Here is a 19,740-nt window from a genome sequence, read left to right as displayed (position 1 = left end):
CCGTGCCACCGAGCAATATCGCACCGATTATTCCGTGACGGGACACTGCACACCACAGAGTTAACTGTTAAGGCTGAACAGACTTCTCGATCGCGAAATGCGGATTCTCAGTCCCTCAAATGCGCCTGTTTTGCTTACTGACGAACCCATCCAAATGAAAGTGGGCTTCGACGCCAAACAAAACCATACAGCGCATACTAATTCCCACTAAGCACCGCGGCCAACCATACAGTCTTAACGTCCTAACGCAAACCGTTCGGAAGTTGCGACGATTGGAAAAGTTTTACAGAAGTTAGAAATATAGCGCGTACTTCAATGCGAGATGCTTTTAATAATTTCCACAACGAAATTCTGTCTCGAAATCTGGCAGAAAATCCAAAGCGATTCTGGTCTTACATAAAGCACACCAGTGGCAAGACGCAATCAATACCTTCACTGGGCGATAACAACGGTGAAGTCACTGATGACAGTGTCACTACAGCAGAGTTATTAAACACGCTTTCCCGAAACTCCTTCACCAAAGAAGACGAAGTAAATATTCCTGAATTCCAATCAAGAACAACTTCCAAGATGAGAAACATAGAAGTAGATATCCTCCGTGTAACAAAGCAGCTTAAATCACTTAATAAAGGCAGCGCGTCCGGTCCAGATTATATACCAGCCAGGTTCCTCTCAGAGTATGCTGATACAATAGCTCCGTTTTTAGCAATTATATACAACCACTCGCTCATAGAAAGATCCGTACCTAAAGACTGGAAAATTGCTCAAGTCACACCAATACCCAAAAATGAAAGTAGGAGTAATCCGCTGAATTACAGGCCTATATCACTAACGTCGATTTGCAGTAGGGTTTTGGAACATATACTGTATTCGAACATTATGAAGTACCTCGAAGAAAGCGATTTATTGACACACAGTCAGCACGGATTCAGAAAATATAGTTCTTGTGAAATACAACTAGCTCTTTATACTCATGAAGTAATAAGTGCTATCGACAGGGGATGTCAAATTGATTCTATATTTTTAGATTTCCAGAAGGGTTCCTCACAAGCGTCTTCTAACCAAATTGCGTGCCTACGAAGTATCGCCTCAGTCGTGCGCCTGGATTCTGATTTCCTGTCAGAAAGGTCACAGTTCGTAGTAATAGACGGAAAGTCATCGAGTAAAACAGAAATAATATCCGGCGTTCCCCAAGGAAGTGTTACAGGCCCTCTATTGTTCCTGATCTATATTAACGACACAGGAGACAATCTGAGCAGCCGTCTTAGCTTGTTTGCAGATGATGCTCTCATTTACCGTCTTGTTAAGTCATCAGACGATTAAAACGACTTGCAACATGTTTTAGGTAAGATATCTGCATGGTGCGAAAAGTGGCAATTGACCGTGAATAAGGAAAAGTGTGAAGTTATTCAGATGAGTACTAAAAGAAATCAGCTAAATTTCGATTACGCGATAAGTCGCACAAATCTGAAGGTTGTAAATTCAACTAAATACTTAGGGATTACAATTGCAAATAACCTAAATTGCAACTATCACATAGATAATATTGTGGGTAGAGCAAACCAAAGACTGCGATTCATTGGCAGAACACTTAGAAGGTGCAACAGGTCTACCAAAGAGACTGCTTACACTACGCTTGTCCGCCCTATTCTGGAGTACTGCTGTGCGGAGTGGGATCCGCATCAAGTGGGACTGACGAATGACATCGAAAAAGTACAAAGAAGGGCAGCTCGTTTTGTATTATCGTGGAATAGGGGAGATAGTGCCACAGACATGATACGTGAATTAGAGTGGCAATCATTAAAACAAAGGCGTTTTTCGTTGCGACGGGATCTTCTCATGAAATTTCGATCACCAGATTTCTCATCCGATAAAATAAGAGAAAACAGGGCTCGCACGGAAAAATTTAAGTGCTCGTTTTTCCCTTGTGCCGTTCGAGAGTGGAACGGTAGACAGACAGCTTGAAGTATTACGAGCAGACAGATGGAGTTGCGATGGGTAGTCCGTTGTCTCCTGTGATCGCAAATTTGTTTATGGAAGACTTCGAGGAACGTGCATTGGAGTCGGCCCGTTTGAAACCCGCCTGTTTCTTTAGATACGTTGACGATACCTTCGTTGTTTGGCCTCATGGTAGGGAGAATTTGAATGTCTTTCTAGAACATCTTAACTCGATCCACCCGAACATTCGTTTTACGATGGAGGTGGAAGAGGATGGTTGCCTTCCCTTTCTTGACGTGTTGCTTAGGAGGAAGGATGATGGATCATTGGGACATACAGTCTACAGGAAACGTACTCACGCCGACTTGTACTTGCAGGCTAATAGTTGTCACCATTCAGCTCAGCGTGAAGGGGTACTTCGTACCTTGGTACACAGGGCACATGTTGAAGTTACATTTCGTCAAAATGGTTATAGTGATAGATTGAACATGCGTTGCGCTATCGACCAACTGTACATCGGGTGATTGATGATAATTCTGGGTCGACACCTAAGTCCACTGCCTTTTTGCCTTACGTAGGAAACACTTCCAACAAGATCGGTCGTATTTTACGGAAATACGATGTGGAATGTGTTTTCCGACCTCCATCTAAAATCAGAGAGCTTTTGGGTTCTGTTAAGGATGATCTTGGTCTGTGTAAGGCGGGTGTATATCGCATTCGCTGTAGCTGCGGCGTGGCATATATTGGTCAAACTATCAGGACCGTGGAGGACCGATGTACTGAGCATAAACGGCACACACGATTACAGCAGCCAAATAGATCTGCTATTGCCGAACATTGCTTGGATACTGGTCAGCCCATGTTATATAATAAAACCGAGATATTGGCATGCACGCCCAGCTATTGGGACAGTGTTATTAGGGAGGCAGTTGAGATTAAATTAGCGAGCAACCTCGTTAACAAGGATGGATGTTTCTGTTTAAACTCTGTTTGGAATCCGGCTCTCTCCCTTGTCAAAAAACAGAGGATGGTTCAAATGGCTCTGAGCACTACGGGACTTAACACCTGAGGTCATCAGTCCCCTAGAACTTAGAACTACTTAAACCTAACTAACCTAAGGACATCATACACATCCATGCCCGAGGCAGGATTTGAAACTGCGACCGTAGCGGCCACGCGGTTCCAGACTGAAGCGCCTAGAACCGCAAGGCCACTCCGGCCGGCCAAAAAAAAAAAAAACGGAGGGACAGAGTCAATGCTACCTCACCTGTGAATTCATAGCCTCACTATCGATAGCTCTGACTTTGGTCATCTTTGGTGTCACTAGTGTTCAGTGTGTGTGTTGTCTTTCTGCATCAGTCTGAGAACCGAGGTTTTAAATATGCATGTACGCCGCCTGTCCGTTGCAGTTTGCCTTGAAAATGGCGGGGTGTTCTCCCGCCGAAATATCGGCGGTCGCTGAAAGTGTTACCTGGCTGAATTCCCGGAAGTTATTTGAAAGCTTGAAGGTGGTTCACTGAACCCTCTGGCAGGCGCATTTGGCGAACAGGCTCTGAAAGAGCAGGCGGCTGGGTTCCGTCCCCCTCGCTAACCCACGGGACTGCGCCAGGAATGCCGGCAGGTACAGCGGCGGCAGGTAATGGACAGACAGCGGCTGGGAGAAGCCCCGCGTGGGGTAAAGCCGGCAGGAATGCGGCCACACAACAGGCACGTCGCGCACCTGTCAGAGCGCCGTGCGCGGAAACACGCTCACGTGCGTGCGTGTCTACGCATTGTTTTGTTTTAGGGTTGTAATGCCACTTCCTCGGACGAGAAATAAAAATCAAAAATTAGCTCCCAATACCCCAAAGATTTCCCCCAAGTCCAAAATTCCCACAAAAGTGAATAAGCGAACGGAGTTCCATTTATCAATATTATGAGGACAATAACAAGTAATTAAATCAGGAATCTAACACTTGACAATTTAGCAATCTACGAAAGAAACTAAAGACAATGTTAACTGGAATACTCTCTTTCAAATTCTGAAGGTAGCAGGTGTAAAATACAGGAGCGAAAGGCTATTTACAATTTGTACAGAAACCAGATGGCAGTTATAAGAGTCGAGGGGCACGAAAGGGAAGCAGTGGTTGGGAAGCGAGTCAGACAGGGTCATAGCCTCTCCCTGATGCTATTCAATCTGTATATTGAGCAATCAGTAAAGTAAACAAAAGAAAAGTTTGGAGTAGGTATTAAAATCCATGGAGAAGAAATAAAAACTTTGAGGTTCGCCGATCACATTGTAATTCTGTCAGACAGCAAAGGACTTGCAACAGCACTTGAACGGAATGGACAGTGTCTTGAAAGGAGGGTATAAGATGAACATCAACAAAAGCAAAACGAGGAAAATGGAATGTAGCCGAATTAAGTCGGGTGATGCTGAGGGAATTAGATTATGAAATGAGACACTTAAGTTAGTAAAAGAGTTTTGCTATTTGCGGAGCAAAATAATTGATGATGGTCGAAGTTCAAAATGGTTCAAATGGCTCTGAGCACTATGGGACTCAACTGCTGAGGTCATTAGTCCCCTAGAACTTAGAACTAGTTAAACCTAACTAACCTAAGGACATCACAAACATCCATGCCCGAGGCAGGATTCGAACCTGCGACCGTAGCGGTCTTGCGGTTCCAGACTGCAGCGCCTTTAACCGCACCGCCATTTCGGCCGGCGATGGTCGAAGTAGAGAAGATATAAAATGTAGACTGGCAATGGCAAGGAAAGCGTTTCTGAAGAAGAGAAATTTTTTAACATCAAGTATAGATTTAAGTGTCCGGAAAACGTTTCTGAAAGTATTTGTATGGAGTGTACCCATGTATGGAAGTGAAACGTGGACGATAAATAGTTTAGACAAGAAGAGAATAGAAGCTTTTGAAATGTAGTGCTACAGAACAATTCTGAAGATTAGTTGGGTAGATCACATAACTAATGAGGACGTATTGAACAGAATTGGGGAGGAGTTTGTGGCACAACTTGACTTGAAGAAGGGACCGGTTGGTAGAACATGTTCTGAGGCATCAAGGGATCACAGATTTATCATTGGAGGGCAGCGTGGAGGGTAAAAATCGTAGACGGAGACCAAGAGATGAATACACTAAGCAGATTCAGAAGGATGTAGGTTGCAGTAGGTACTGGGAGATGAAGAAGCTTGCACACGATAGAGTAGCATGGAGAGCTGCATCAAACCAGTATCAGGACTGAAGACCACAACAACAACAACAACAACAACATCATTCGCAAAGTAGAACCAACGATCCCAAAGAATACTCCGTATAAGTACTCCTTGGGAATCGTCAGTAATGACTAAGTATAATTCAATGCATTGCCACTACGTTACGAGAGATAGCCGAAGCAGTTCATATATTTTAACGCTTGTACATGTAGGCGCGCTTAGATTGTTTTTGAGATTGAATAATTGCGATCTATTATGAAGCAGTAATACGATCTTCTGACTTCAAATATCATGGCATTAGAATTCCAACGGAGGACTTTTACCTACTGGAATAAAGTGAACTTTTAACTAGATAATTGAACAAAACATTACTTGGACAGTGCTTTAGGCAACGAACACTGGTAGACAACTTTTATTCATAATAGCCAGTGGTTTATGGAACTACAGTGATAGGTCCGAAGCATATAATTTAAATCCCCCCAACACCTGGGAAAGTTTTCTTCTCAAGGCTCGGTTAGGAAGTGACTGACATTGTGCAATAAAACACCCTCTCGTGCCAAGTCGTGCATTTGTGATTCAAAATTCTATCAAATTATTGGCATGAAACTCCCGAGTAATAATTACGCGCAGCGATAATATTTGACTGTAGCGCTCGGCGCTTGTGTAGAATCTTTGACTCAAATAACAAGCCCACTGACTGTTACGATTTCTCAGATACTTGAAATTACGACCAGCTTGTAGGGAATTTGTTGTCGATGTGACTGTATTGGTTTTATCATTAATATTTCATCACTGATCAGTTAAACATCGATTACGAACGATTAATTACGATTCTTGTTGAAGTAAATATCTCACGCACGTCGACATTTCGGTTCAGCACTGTTATTTTGTGAAACGTCGTCTTCGTAACTTGATACCGATCTCAACACACTACCGACTGTCGCCGAGTTTTAGCCGAGGCCAAGTACAAATCAAATCAAATCATCAAGAAGAAGAACCGTTATAGGGTGCAACAACAACTACGGTCATGAGCGCCTATGTCAGAACTGTAGAACACGAAGACAAAGAGAGGAGTTAAAAACGACTACAGGTTAATTCCAAACGATGGAAGAGAAAGCTAAAACAGGAATGTGGAGAAACGGAGGTCGTGAACTAAAAATTAAGCGGCCTTCGCCATAACTGCTACGACGGATAAAAAGTAAAACGCGGTCGACAGCCCGCGCGTCGAACACTAAAACGGCAGATAACTCAGACGGCAAACACAAACGAGAACGTTGTTGCTGCTGTTGTTGTTGTTGTTGTTGTTGTGGTCTTCAGTCCAGAAACTGCTTTGATGCAGCTCTCCATGCTACTCTACCCTGTGCAGGCTTCTTGATCTCCCAGTACCTACTGCAGCCTACATCCTTCTGAATCTAGTTAGTGTATTCATTTCTTGGTGAACCTCTACGATTTTTACCCTCCACGCTGCCCTCCAGTACTAAATTGGTGATCCCTTGATGCCTCAGAACATGTCCTACCAACCGATCCCTTCTTCTAGTCAAGTTGTGCCACAAACTTCTCCCCAATCCTATTCAATACCTCCTCATTAGTTATATGATCTATCCAGCTAATCTTCAGCATTCCTCTGTAGCACCACATTTCGAAAGCTTCTATTCTCTTCTCGTCCAAACTATTTATCGTCCATGTTTCATTTCCATACATGGCCACACTGCATACAAATACTTTCAGAAACGACTTCCTGACACTTAAATCTATAGTCGATGTTAACAAATTTCTCTTCTTCAAAACGCTTTCCTTGCCAATGCCAGTCTACATTTTATATCCTCTCTACTTCGACCATCATCAGTTATTTTGCTCCGCAAATAGCAAAACTCATTTACTACTTTAAGTGTCTCCTAATCTAATTCCCTCAGCATCACCCGAGTTAACTCGATTACATTCCATTATCCTCGTTTTGCTTGTGTTGATGTTCATCTTATATCCTCCTTTCAAGACACTGTCCGCTGGATGTGGAAAACCGCCTAAAAATCACATCAAAATCCGCCTCGGCACTCCTTGTTGATAATTCGCGGTGCAGATTCTGTTCGGGGGTGGCCCGCCATCACGCGTCCCAGAAGCGTTCTCTGAACATCCCTTGGCTATCTGGGTTGGTCACTACCCAGTGCAACCCACTACCATCAGAATTTCAGCTTCATATTATTATTAACTGAAGACGTATATCAATAAAATCGCTAAAAATTCTTTTTTAAAATATTAAGTATTAGACGTGAAAAGTAGTGGGTGACAGCTCTTTGTTACCATATTCGTATTCAACACAGCAAAATGCACAAAAATAAGTGACTTTCAATGGAAAACTGTTATCTTGGGTCTCTCTTATAAAGGAGCTAACAACTTCACCAACTTTGGACGAGTGTGCTTTGTCGACAAGTCGTCCAAATCAATTTAAGCCGGTACAGTATTCCACAGTGCAGCCATTCGAACGAAACATACGCCAGTTGGCTGCTTTAAGACAACCGTATCTGTCACGCAATTCAAGTCGCCACCTGACGTGCGCTGCTGCCCAAAATAACGAAATCAGTCTTCAGTGGTTGCGCTCAGCCACGATATTTTCACCTCTCTCTCGAATTGTCTTCTAATGTACACAAATTTGTCGTCAACTTTGCTCCTATTCATGCCTATATACCAGAAAAGCAATATTTATTGCAGAAATTTAAGTTTGGAACAAAAAATGTATCATGTCTCATCCTTTGTTGTTGTTACTACCACTTACCCTCTTGCCATCTGCTTTCATTCCTGAATTTCCCCAGTTCCTTATACTGTTTCTCAATTTCGTCTCCATACCTTAATACTTTCTGTACTTCTACCTTTTTCTTGAGCCTCCAACTCCTACATCTTCTTCCTATGACACCCAGTTTCCTCAACTACTACTGTCTTTCCTGTAACAGCATTTCGTCATACCTCCCAACCTACCCTGAATCTCTTTTCTCTGTCTTTCCCACTTCCTGCCACACTCTCCCTCCTACACTTTGTTTTCACCTAGTTTGTTTCTTATTTTTGCTCTTCTGTTCATCATACTTTTCCTTCTTTGGTACCACCGTCCCTCCCTTCTTCCTTCCTCTTCTCCTGGCACTTACCTTGCTTCCTTTCGATCTTCACAGATTTCTTGTTTCCTTTTCTTCCCCTCCTACGTATCTTACTTTCAATATTTGTCTTTCCGTTCTCGCTACCACTCCATAACCTTCCTTCTCTGTGTATAGTGATCACATTTTCTCACCACTTCCACCCTCTCTCTCTCTCTCTCTCTCTCTCTCTCTCTCTCTCTCTCTCTCTCTCTCTTCACTTTCTCCTGCATCCTTTCATAACCCATCCCATTATTGTTTTTGCGTCCTCATACTATCTTTGATACTTTTGCACCTTCCTTCTCAATACCTCTCCAACTATCTCTCTTACTTCTGCTCCTATCTTCCTTCGTTCTGTCCTCTTCCTCCTCCTGTCTTTATACCCTTCCACGTTACCAGCTCACCCTGTTACTTTATTCGTAGCTCACACTTACCCTTATTTTTTATTCCTTCTTTTCTTTTTTGCAGTACTCCCTTATGAGGTCAATGTAAATTTTAAATGTCATTTTCTGTACTTCTCTGATTGGTTGGGTTGTTTTCGAGGTCCTTTAACGACCCCGAACCGCTTTGCAATGCAAAACAACCTAACAGACGGTTTAAACAAGTAATGCTAGTGGTGCCCGCCCGGTTGGCCGTGCGGTCTAACGCACGGCTTTCCGGGCGGGAAGGAGCTCCTGGTCCCCAGCACGAATCCGCCAGGCGGATTTGTGTCGAGGTCTGGTGAACCGGGCAGTCCGTGGATGGTTCTTAGGCGGTTTTCCATCTGCCTCGCCGAATGCGGGCTGGTTCCCCTTATTCCGCCTCAGTTACACTACGTCGGCGATTGCTGCGCAAACAAGTTCTCCACGTACGCGTACACCACCATTACTCTACCACGCAAATACAGGGGTGACACTCGTCTCGTGTGAGACGTTCCCTGGGGGGGGGGGGGGGGAGTCCACCGGGGGCGAACCGCACTATAACCCTGGGTTCGGTGTGGGGCGGCGCACGTCGTGGGGTTGTGGACCACTGCAGCTGCGGCGGAGACGGAGCCTCTCCGTCGTTTCTAGGTCCCCGGTTAACATGCAATACAAAACAATGTTAGTGGTAGGCTAGGGTAGGGTAGACCCACCTGGTACTTGCGGATGCTGTCCAGCTGCTGACGGGTGGGCGTGGTGCCGGGCGCGGGCGACACGGCGGGGGCGGCGTCCTGGACGGCGGGCGCGGCGGAGGAGGCGGCGGCCGCGGCGGCGGCGGCGAGCGGCGACCTGGCGGGCAGCTGCGGGGGCGGCGCGCGGTTGACGAGCCGGCCGTCCTGCTCGATGCGCAGATGGTCGCGCGGGGGCGGCACGGGCTTGGGGGGCGACGCCGGCGTCGAGTAGCCGCCCGACGCGCTGCCGTTGGGGGCGCCGCCCTGAGGGCAAACGTAGCCAGTGAAGCTCCCTGCCCGTCTGTACGCGACTGCAGCACGTCTGACTCGTGTCTTTTGTAACAAATTAGACTTGGAAATAGAACCGGGACATTCAATTTGAGACACCACACTCATCGTTTAGATGGATATTTTAGATGTGACAGCAACACTATGGCATTTCGTCTCTCTCTCTCTCTCTCTCTCTCTCTCTCTCGCTCTCTCTCTCTCTCTCTCTCACACACACACACACACACACACACACACACACACACACACATCTCATGTATATGTACAACTATTGGCCATTAAAATTTCTACACAAAGAAGAAATGCAGATGGTAAACGGGTATTCATTGGACAAATATATTGTACTAGAACTGACATGTGATTACATTTTCACGCAATTTGGATGCATAGATCCTGAGAAATCAGTACCCAGAACAACCACCTCTGCCCGTAATACCGGCCTTGATGCGCCTGGGCATTGAGTCAAACATAGCTTGGTTCGCGTGTACAGGTACAGCTGCCCATGCAGCTTCAACACGATACCACAGTTCATCAAGAGTAGTGACTGGCGTATTGTGACGAGCCACTTGCTCGGCCACGATTGACCAGACGTTATCAATTGGTGAGAGATCTGGAGAATGTGCTGGCCAGGGCAGCAGTCGAACATTTCCTGTATCCAGAAAGGCCCGTACAGGACCTGCAACATGCGGTCGTGCATTATCCTGCTGAAATGTAGGGTTTCGCAGGGATCGAGTGAAGGGTAGAGCCGCGGGTCGTAACACATCTGAAATGTAACGTCCACTGTTCAAAGTGGCGTCAATGCGAAGAAGAAGTGACCGAGACGTGTAACCGATGGCACCCCACACCATCACGCCGTGTGATACGCCAGTTTGGCGATGACGAATACACGCTTCCAATGTGCGTTCACCGCGATGTCAACAAACACGGATGCGACCATCATGAAGCTGTAAACAGAACCTGGATTCATCCGAAAAAAGAACGTTTTGCCATCCGTCACCCAGGTTCGTCGTTGAGTACACCGTCCCAGGCGCTCCTGTCTGTGATGCAGCGTCAAGGGTAACCGCAGCCACGGTCTCCCAGCTGATAGTCCATGATGTTGCAAACGTCGTCGAACTGTTCGTGCGGATTGTTGTTGTCTTGAAAACGTCCCCATCTGTTGATTCAGGGATCGAGACGTGGCTGCACGATCCGTTACAGCCATGCGCATAAGATGCCTGTTATCTCAACTGCTAGTGATACGAGGCCGTTGGGATCCAGCACGGCGTTCCGTATTACCCTCCTGAAGCCACCGATTCCATATTCTGCTAACAGTCATTGGATCTCGACCAACGCGAGCAGCAGTGTCGCGATACGATAAACCGCAATCGTGACAGGCTACAATCCGAGCTTTATCAAAGTCGGAAACGTGATGGTACGCATTTCTCCTCCTTACACGAGGTATCACAACAACGTTTCACCAGGCAACGCCGGTCAACTGCTGTTTGTGTATGAGAAATCGGTTGGAAACCTTCCTCATGGCAGCACATTGTAGGTGTTGCCACCGTCGCCAACTTTGTGTGAATGCTCTGAAAAGCTAATCATTCGCATATCACAGCATCTTCTTCGTGTCGGTTAAATTTCGCGTCTGTAGCACGTCATCTTCGTGGTGTAGCAGTTTTAATGGCCAGTAAGTTACCGTTATGAATGTGGACGCACTCAGCGACTGTGATATGACTCCTTTTATTTTTGGTTTAATTAAGCAAATCTAGTTTTCGGGTGGTGGCTAGCCATTATCTATGCACTGTATCATTGTGTCAATGCATGTCCTAGTACGTAGGTCCCCTGTTCGGACTTTTGTCACAGTTCAAGACAACTGTAGAATAAAGGTAGGTTTGGTGGATAACACGACGGTTGAGAGAGAGAGAGAGAGAGAGAGAGAGAGAGAGAGAGAGAGAGAGAGAGAGAGAGAGAGATTCAAGAAGATATGCAAATATTTTAATATGTTATTCTAAAAGTAAAACTAAAGAAAAAAGTTCATGTAAACATAGATCCGGAAATGTTTAGTTATTGTGTTATGGCTAATAAAAGATTTTGCCTGAAATTTAACAACTTCGCTAACATGAAGCCATCGCAAAACTGTACAGGGTTACAGTAAAGCACGATTTCCATTTATTTTGTGGTTCTTGGTCTGGTGGATCTAAGAAAACATGTCCCAGATGTGTATCTGCAGTAGTTTTCCAGAACATCCAAAGAAACAAAGATAATTTGTTTACTTACCATTAAAAATCTAGAAACGTTTATGTCATTGTTGGAAACCGTTAGTAAGTTGTTTCAGTCGTTTCCTAACATTGCAGCGAGTTCGTTTTCTGCATGGTACAGTGAAAGAACATAACAACAATAGTGTATTTAAAGGAAACCACATAGTAACTGTTGTAGTTTGTAGATTATTTATGAAATAGGGATGCCGTTCAGATTTACCACAGAGGAATACGCCGATATGATGGTTTTTTTATGACAAATGTGATGGTAATGCTACGGCTGGAGTTAACTATCGCGTACGTTGTAGAAGTAGTTAATAAATTAAAAATTTTACGAAATTACTTCTTTGCTTCTCTGGATGTTCTGGAAAACTACAGCAGATACACGCCTGGGACGTGTTTTATTAAATTCACCAGATCGAAAACAACAAAATAAATGGAAATCGTGCTTTACTTAACCTTGTACAGTTTTCCGATGGCTTCATACTAGCGAAGTTGTTGAATTTCTGGCAAAATCTTTTATTAGCCGTAACACTCTAAATAAACATTTGCGGGCATATGTTTATATGAACTTTTTTCTTTAGTTTTACCTGTAGGATGAGATAGTAAAATATATGCTAACGAAGTTTATGCATAATGGACGCAAGTGTGACATATTCTTGAGTACCGCTCGAGCGTTTGGGATCCCTACCAGATCTGACTGAAGGAAGACACTGCAGCATTTGAGAGGCGAGCTGCTGCATCTGTTACCGGTAGGTTCGAATAATACGCTCGTATTGCGGAGATGACTCGGGAGCTCAAATGGGAATCCCTCGAGGGGAAGACGACGCTCTTCTCGAGGAACAATTTGAAAAAAAAAAAATTAGAAAATCGAGAAAATCGTTATTTCAAACTGACTGTAGAATGCTTCTACTGCCGATAACGCAGATTTCACGTAAGGACCACGACGGCAAGATAGGATAAGAGGACTTATGGTTCGTACGGAGACGTATGACTAGTCGCTTTTTCCCTCGCTCCATTTCCGAGGGGAACAGGAGATAAAATGACTAGCAGTGGCACGGGACATTCTCATCAACGCAATCTACGGCGGCTTGGGGAGTATCTAAGTAGATGTAGATCCTGGGAAGAGAGTCCCATGAAAAATCACAGTGGGACTGACTGGAAACTTCGGAGCAACGGAAAAGTCGGCCAAAGTGTGAAGATGATCTCTCAGACCACGAGGGAATGCAGACCGATATTTCTTGGACACCTGTACAGAACGAACCCAAAACGGACCAACCAAACCTAACACCTGGTTACCTCTGGAACAAGGAGACAACTACGACGTACATTGAAGAAGGTCCGAAAGACACTGAGAAGTCCAGCACCACGGAAACTCAATGTTAGAACTGGGCGTGATTCGAAATACCGGGTGGCTATTACTAAACTTTCCGTTTCAAGACCTTGTAACACGGAATTTATTACCGTACGGGTACCAAACTTGGTGGCATTAATTTCCAGAGTATGGGGTGCATGATTTCCATGCTTCCACAGCGCCACCGTCCGGTTCCAACTATGGCCACCAGGTGCCGTGATCAGTCATCGAGATCCGTAGTCACACACACCTGACCAGTCCCGGTGCACTTGTTGACGTGTCAACATGAGCTTGGACAAAAGCAGCAGGGCATTATTGGTGGAGCTCTGTTATCAAAACGACAGCAATGCTGCAGCTGCACTTCGACAATATCGCCCTGCTGAAAGGATTACGAAAGGTTCCTCTTTCTGCACCTGCTGTGCGGAGCACGGTGAAGAAGTTCTAATCGATTGGGTATCGCTCTGGGAAGAGGCCGACGACCGGTTGCACCGCAGGTGGTTGACGAAATCGCTGCAGCTATGGCGGACAGCGCTGCGCACAGTTCCCGATCGCCGGGCAGTGCGCGTGCTGTGGCGCGACATTTCATCAGTGGTCCACTGTACGGAAGGTGCTTCGAACCATTCTCAAATGGTATCCGTACAAAGTCCGTATCGTACAGCAGCTTGCACCACAGGACACACAACGACGTGTTGACTTCACTCTCCACTTTTTCGCTGGCCTTGGACCATCCTATTGTCAGACGAAGCCTTTTTTTTTTTTGATGGATGAGGTGAAAACACACAACTGCCGAGTGTGGGGATCTTCACCTCCAATCACTGTGCATGAAGTTCCTCTGTATGGCTACGTTCATCATTGACCCATTCTTTTTTTGAAGAGGTCGCCGCTCAAGGATCAAAGGCGTGCAATGTGACTGGGCAGAGTTACTGCGATATGCTTCGCCAGCATGTCATACCCGCCCTACAGGAGAGAGACGCATTGAACTCAACACTTTTCATGCAAGATCGGGTCCTACCGCATATCGCTCGTGAAGTTCAGCTGCTTCTCCGAAACACATCTGGAAACGATCGAAGTATCAACCGATCGCTTCCAAATGGTTGGCCGGCACAGTCACCTGATCTCACTCCCTGTGATTTATGGTTGTGGGGCTACCTTGAAGGACAGGGTTTACCAGGAGAACACTCACTCACGCGCCGATCTGAAGCGCAGCATATCAAGAGGGGTAGCCAACATACCTACGGAGATGCTTCGTAATGCTGTGCAGAGTCCAATCCTGCGCTTTGACGCTCTTCTGGACACCACTGAGCGCCATATTGAGCCCCTTCGGTAACAGGAATGGTACGATGTACCGTAGCAGCACATGAAAAGTATTTCAGCGGAACTGATTCTACATTATTTCTCTTCCCCATGTCGTTGACATTAATGCTGCCAATTTTGATTCTCTTACGGTAATAAGTTTCCATGTTATAACGTGTTAAATAAGGAAGTTCATGTATTCTGACAGATAGACGTGGAAATATTTAATGATGCCTTACACCAAGCATGCTACAGAGATCAAACTATGGACATCCACAAATGATGCTTGAACTGTAAGTTACGGCAACAGTAGTATCCCGGCATTTTGATAAATAATGCAGACATTTTAGACGTGAAAATATTTAATTTTTGGCGGTCGGTTGTACCCTGCACCAGCGAGGTACATAAATCGAACTATGCTCTCTGACAAATGCAGCTTAACCTCTAAATTAAGGAAGTACTCGTATTTTTTCGCGTGGAAATAATATACGCCATTATCTTGGTGTACTTTGATAAAAAGTCGGGTACTTTTCAACGTCACATGAAATTTTGATTCTTCAGATACGTTTCTACACGGCTTAGGCGGATGCTCAGGTGTTACATTCTGATTTCCTTTCAATGGCTGGCAGAATAGTGGGATGAGGTTCACTCTTTGACTTTAATGGTTGGTAAAATACTGGGTTGTGATGACTCAGCATCTCGCCCTGTATCACTTTGAGCTTACAGCCCGAGGTCAAACTGTGCTAGAATTGCCACATCGTTCCTACTTCTATCTCACCAGGCGGGTCAGCGCTGCAGCAAAGCCACACAGAGGTGTATGTCAGCTCAAAAATTGGCGATAGATAAATGATAAAAAACGGTGAAAAATGAAACGTGAATACAAAAGTAAGTAACAATGTACCTGGTCGTAAAAAACGTACGAATGACATTTTATGTCACCAAAGTTATTGTTGAGCAATTGCCTATTTTAAAATGCATACAGAAACTAAACGTAACCAGAGTTTTCATATTTACTGCAAATGGACGGGGCAACAAAAGGAACAGCATAGCAACCGACTGGAGGAGTATTAGAAGCAGAGGAAACTGAGACAAAGTGTAGCTGTTGCGTATTTATGAGTGGTGGTCTATTGTATGAATATCAAGAGCTCAGATGGAAACCCAGTTCTAAGCAAAGAAGGGAAAGCAGAAAGGTGGAAGGAGTATATAGAGGATCTATACAAGGGCGATGTACTTGAGGACAATATTATGGAAATGGAAGAGGATGTAGATGAAGATGAAATAGGAGATACGATACTGCGTGAAGAGTTTGATACAGCACTGAAAGACCTGATTCGAAACAAGGCCCCAGGAGTAGACAAAATTCCATCAGAACTACTGACGGCCTTGGGAGAGCCAGTCCTGACAAAACTCTACCATCTGGTGAACAAGATGTATGAGACAGGCAAAATACCCTCAGACTTCAAGAAGAATATTATAATTCCAATCCCAAAGAAAGCAGGTGCTGAAGATGTGAAAATTACCGAACAAACAGTTTAATAAGTCACGGATGCAAAATACTAACGCGATTTGTTTACAGACTAGTGGAAAAACTGGTAGAAGCCGAGCTCGGGGAAGATCAGTTTGGATTCTGTAGAAATATTGGAACACGTGAGGCAATACTGACCCTACGACTTATCTTAGAAGCTAGATTAAGGAAAGGCAAACCTACGGTTCTAGCATTTATAGACTTAGAGAAAGCTTTTGACAATGTTGACTAGAATACTCCGATTCAAATTGTGAAGGTGGCAGGGGTAAAATACAGGGAACCAAAGGCTATTTACAAATTGTACAGAAAGCAGATGGCAGTTATAAGACTCGAGGGGCATGAAAGGGAAGCAGTGGTTGGGAAGGGAGTGAGACAGGGTTGTAGCCTATCCCCGATGTTATTCAATCTGTATATTGAGCAAGCAGTAAAGGAAAAAAAAGAAAAATTCGGAGTAGGTATTAAAATCCATGGAGAAGAAATAAAAACTTTGAGGTTCGCCGATGACATTGTAATTCTGTCAGAGACAGCAAAGGACTTGGAAGAGCAGTTGAACGGAATGGACAGTGTCTTGAAAGGAGGATATAAGATGAACATCAACAAAAGCAAAACGAGGATAATGGGATGTAGTCGAATTAGGGAGTTAGATTAGGAAATGAGACACATAAAGTAGTAAAGGAGTTTTGCTATTTGGGGAGCAAAATAACTGATGATGGTCGAAGTAGAGAGGATATAAAATGTAGACTGGCAATGGGAAGGAAATCGTTTCTGAAGAAGAGAAATTTGTTAACATCGAGTATAGATTTAAATGTCAGGAAGTCGTTTCTGAAAGTATTTGTATGGAGTGTAGCTATGTATGGAAGTGAAACATGGAGGATAAATAGTTTGGACAAGAAGAGAATAGAAGCTTTCGAGATGTGGTGCTACAGAAGAATGCTGAAGATTAGATGGGTAAATCACGTAACTAATGAGGAGGTATTGAATAGGATTGGGGAGAAGAGAGGTTTGTGGCACAACTTGACAAGAAGGGATCGGTTGGTAGGACATGTTCTGAGGCGTCAAGGGATGACACATTTAGCATCGGAGGGCAGCGTGGAGCGTAAAAATCAAAGAGGGAGGCCAAGAGATGAATACACTAAGCAGATTCAGAAGGATGTAGGCTGCAGTAGGTACTGGGAGATGAAGCAGCTTGCACAGGATATAACTGGAGAGCTGCATCAGACCAGTCAACCGGAGTGAAAACAACAACAGAAACAACAACAACGCGACGATAAAAAAGGAAGCGTTGTACACGTTTTGCATATCGAAGTACGGACGAGGAGGCGGAGACGTCGGAATTGTCGAACTGTGCAGAGCAGCGGATGGAGAGGGGGTGCGATCAGCGTGGGGCCACCGTCCCGGGAGGTCGCCGGTCGAACCCGAGTGGGGTCGAGGCGCGGTGCCGTTAGGCTGCCCTGCGGCCGCAACAGGAAGGAAGCTCTCCATCACGGCGGTGTCTGCTGGCCGGGCCCCGCGCTACGCGTCCCACCAGCAGGTGGAGCAGCCGCCGCCTCCTGCTGCTGCTGCTGCTGCTGTGAAGGTCGTCGTCCGCCGGAAGAGAGGTCCACGCGGTCTGGCAGGCCACAGCGAGTGGTGAAGGTGGTGGCGGGCGGCCGCATTCCTCCTGACAGGGGTAAGCGGGACCCACTGTATGTCCCTCCGTCTCGCCTCTACAGAATCCTCCTCAACACCACAACACTGCTACTTTCGGGACGTCCTGAACGACCGCATCTACTTTGATTGTCCTACATACAGATAATGATTAGACTGGTCACTTACGTAGCTGGTTCAGCTGAATCGAGAACTTCCCTCCTATGCTTTAGTACTCTCAAAACAGTTTATACAGAATTAAGTAACCTGCCGCTTAACTTAAAGAGACCACTGTATTAATTTATCTTTGATATTCCCCAGACATTCATTACGCGAGACGTGGAAATTCTTGTTCCGCGTGCTGCTGCGGAAGTGTCAGTCATGGAGTAAATGTTTTAGTTATGTAGGGAGTAGGCAATGTTCTGCACCATCTGGTACGTGGCGGGGTGGTCCATATCGATTTAATCGAGTTAATAACGAGCATAAAAACCGATTCAGGGATTAGTGAACACAAGGTCGTCGAAGCGAAATTGAATATTGTAATCCCCAAATCCTCGAAAAATAAGGGAAAAATATACCTACTCAAAATACAAGATAAAAATTCACTTGACGCCTTCCTCAGAGACAATCTCCACTCATTCCAAGTTATCACGTGTAGACTAGATGTGGCTTAAATTCAAAGAAATAGTATCGGCAGCAATTTAGAGATTTATACCAAATAAATTAACAAACCACGGAGCTGATGCTTATTGGTACACAAAACGGGCTAGAACACTGTTGCAGAAACAATGAAGAAAACATGACAAATTTAAACAGACGCAAAATCCCCAAGATTGGTGATCTTTTACAGAAGCTCGAAATTTATCGCGGACTTCAATGCGAGATGCTTATAACAGTTGCCACAACGAAACTTTGTCTCGAAACCTGGCAGGAAATCCAAAGAGATTCTGGTCGTATGTGAAGTATGTTAGCGGCAAGAAACAATCAATGCCTTTTCTGCGCGATAGTAATTGAGAAATTATCGAAGAGAGTGCTGCCAAAGCAGAGTTACTAAACACAGCTTTCCGAATTGCCTTCACAAAAGAAATCGAAGCAAATATTACAGAATTCGAATCGTAAACAGCTGCCAACATCAGTAACGTAGAAGTAAATATCTTCGGTGTAGTGAAGCAACTTAAATAACTTAATTAAAGCAAGTATTTCGGTCCAGAATGTATACCAATTAGGTTCGTTTCGGAGTATGCTGATGAATTAGCTCCATGCTTAACAATCATATACAACCGTTTGCTCGACGAAAGATCCGTACCCAAAGACTGGAAAGTTGCACAGGTCACACCAATATTCAAGAAAGCTAGTAGGGGTAATCCACTAAATTACAGGCCCATATCGTTAACGTCGATGTGCGGTTCGATTTTAGAACATATATTATGTTCGAACATTATGAATTACCTCGAGGGAAACGCTCTATTGACACACAGTCAACATGGGTTTAGAAAACGTCGTTCCTGTGAAACACAACTAGCTCTTTATTCACATGAAGTGTTGAGTGCTATTGACAAGGCATTTCAGATCGATTCCGGATTTCTCGAATTCCGGAAGGCTTTTGACACTGTACCACACAAGCGGTTTGTAGTGAAATTGCGTGCTTATGGAATATCGTCTCAGTTATGTGACTGGATTTGTGATTTCCTGTCAGAGAGGTCACAGTTCGTAGTAATTGACGGAAAGTCATCGAGTAAAAGAGAATTGATTTCAGGCGTTCCCCAAGATAGTGTTAAAGGCCTTTTGCTGTTCCTTATCTATATAAACGATTTGGGAGACAATCTGAGCAGCCGTCTTTGGTTGTTTGCAGATGACATCGTCGTTTATCGACTAATAAAGTCATCAGAAGATCAAAACAAACTGCAAAACGATTTAGAAAAAATACCTGAATGGTGTGAAAAGTGGCAGTTGACCCCAAATAGCAGCATGGAGAGCTGCATCAAACCAGTCTCAGGACTGAAGACCACAACAACAACAACAACA

General features: G+C 44.7%; 1 protein-coding gene across 4 annotated transcripts in view; it reads right to left on the bottom strand.

The window, feature by feature from the left end:
- Nucleotides 1–19,740, bottom strand: part of LOC126210106 (protein PALS1) — a 786,719-nt gene that overhangs the window by 174,123 nt on the left and 592,856 nt on the right. For all 4 annotated transcript variants that reach the window (XM_049939245.1, XM_049939243.1, XM_049939244.1 and 1 more), the window contains exon 4: nucleotides 9,375–9,656. In XM_049939245.1, the coding sequence (XP_049795202.1) occupies nucleotides 9,375–9,656 (282 nt within the window). The remainder of the gene's footprint in view (nucleotides 1–9,374; nucleotides 9,657–19,740) is intronic.

This window comes from Schistocerca nitens, chromosome 10 (genome assembly GCF_023898315.1).
Source record: "Schistocerca nitens isolate TAMUIC-IGC-003100 chromosome 10, iqSchNite1.1, whole genome shotgun sequence".
NCBI lineage: Eukaryota > Metazoa > Arthropoda > Insecta > Orthoptera > Acrididae > Schistocerca > Schistocerca nitens.
Note: the sequence above shows the minus strand (reverse complement) of the source record. Positions and strands in the feature narration are given on the sequence as shown.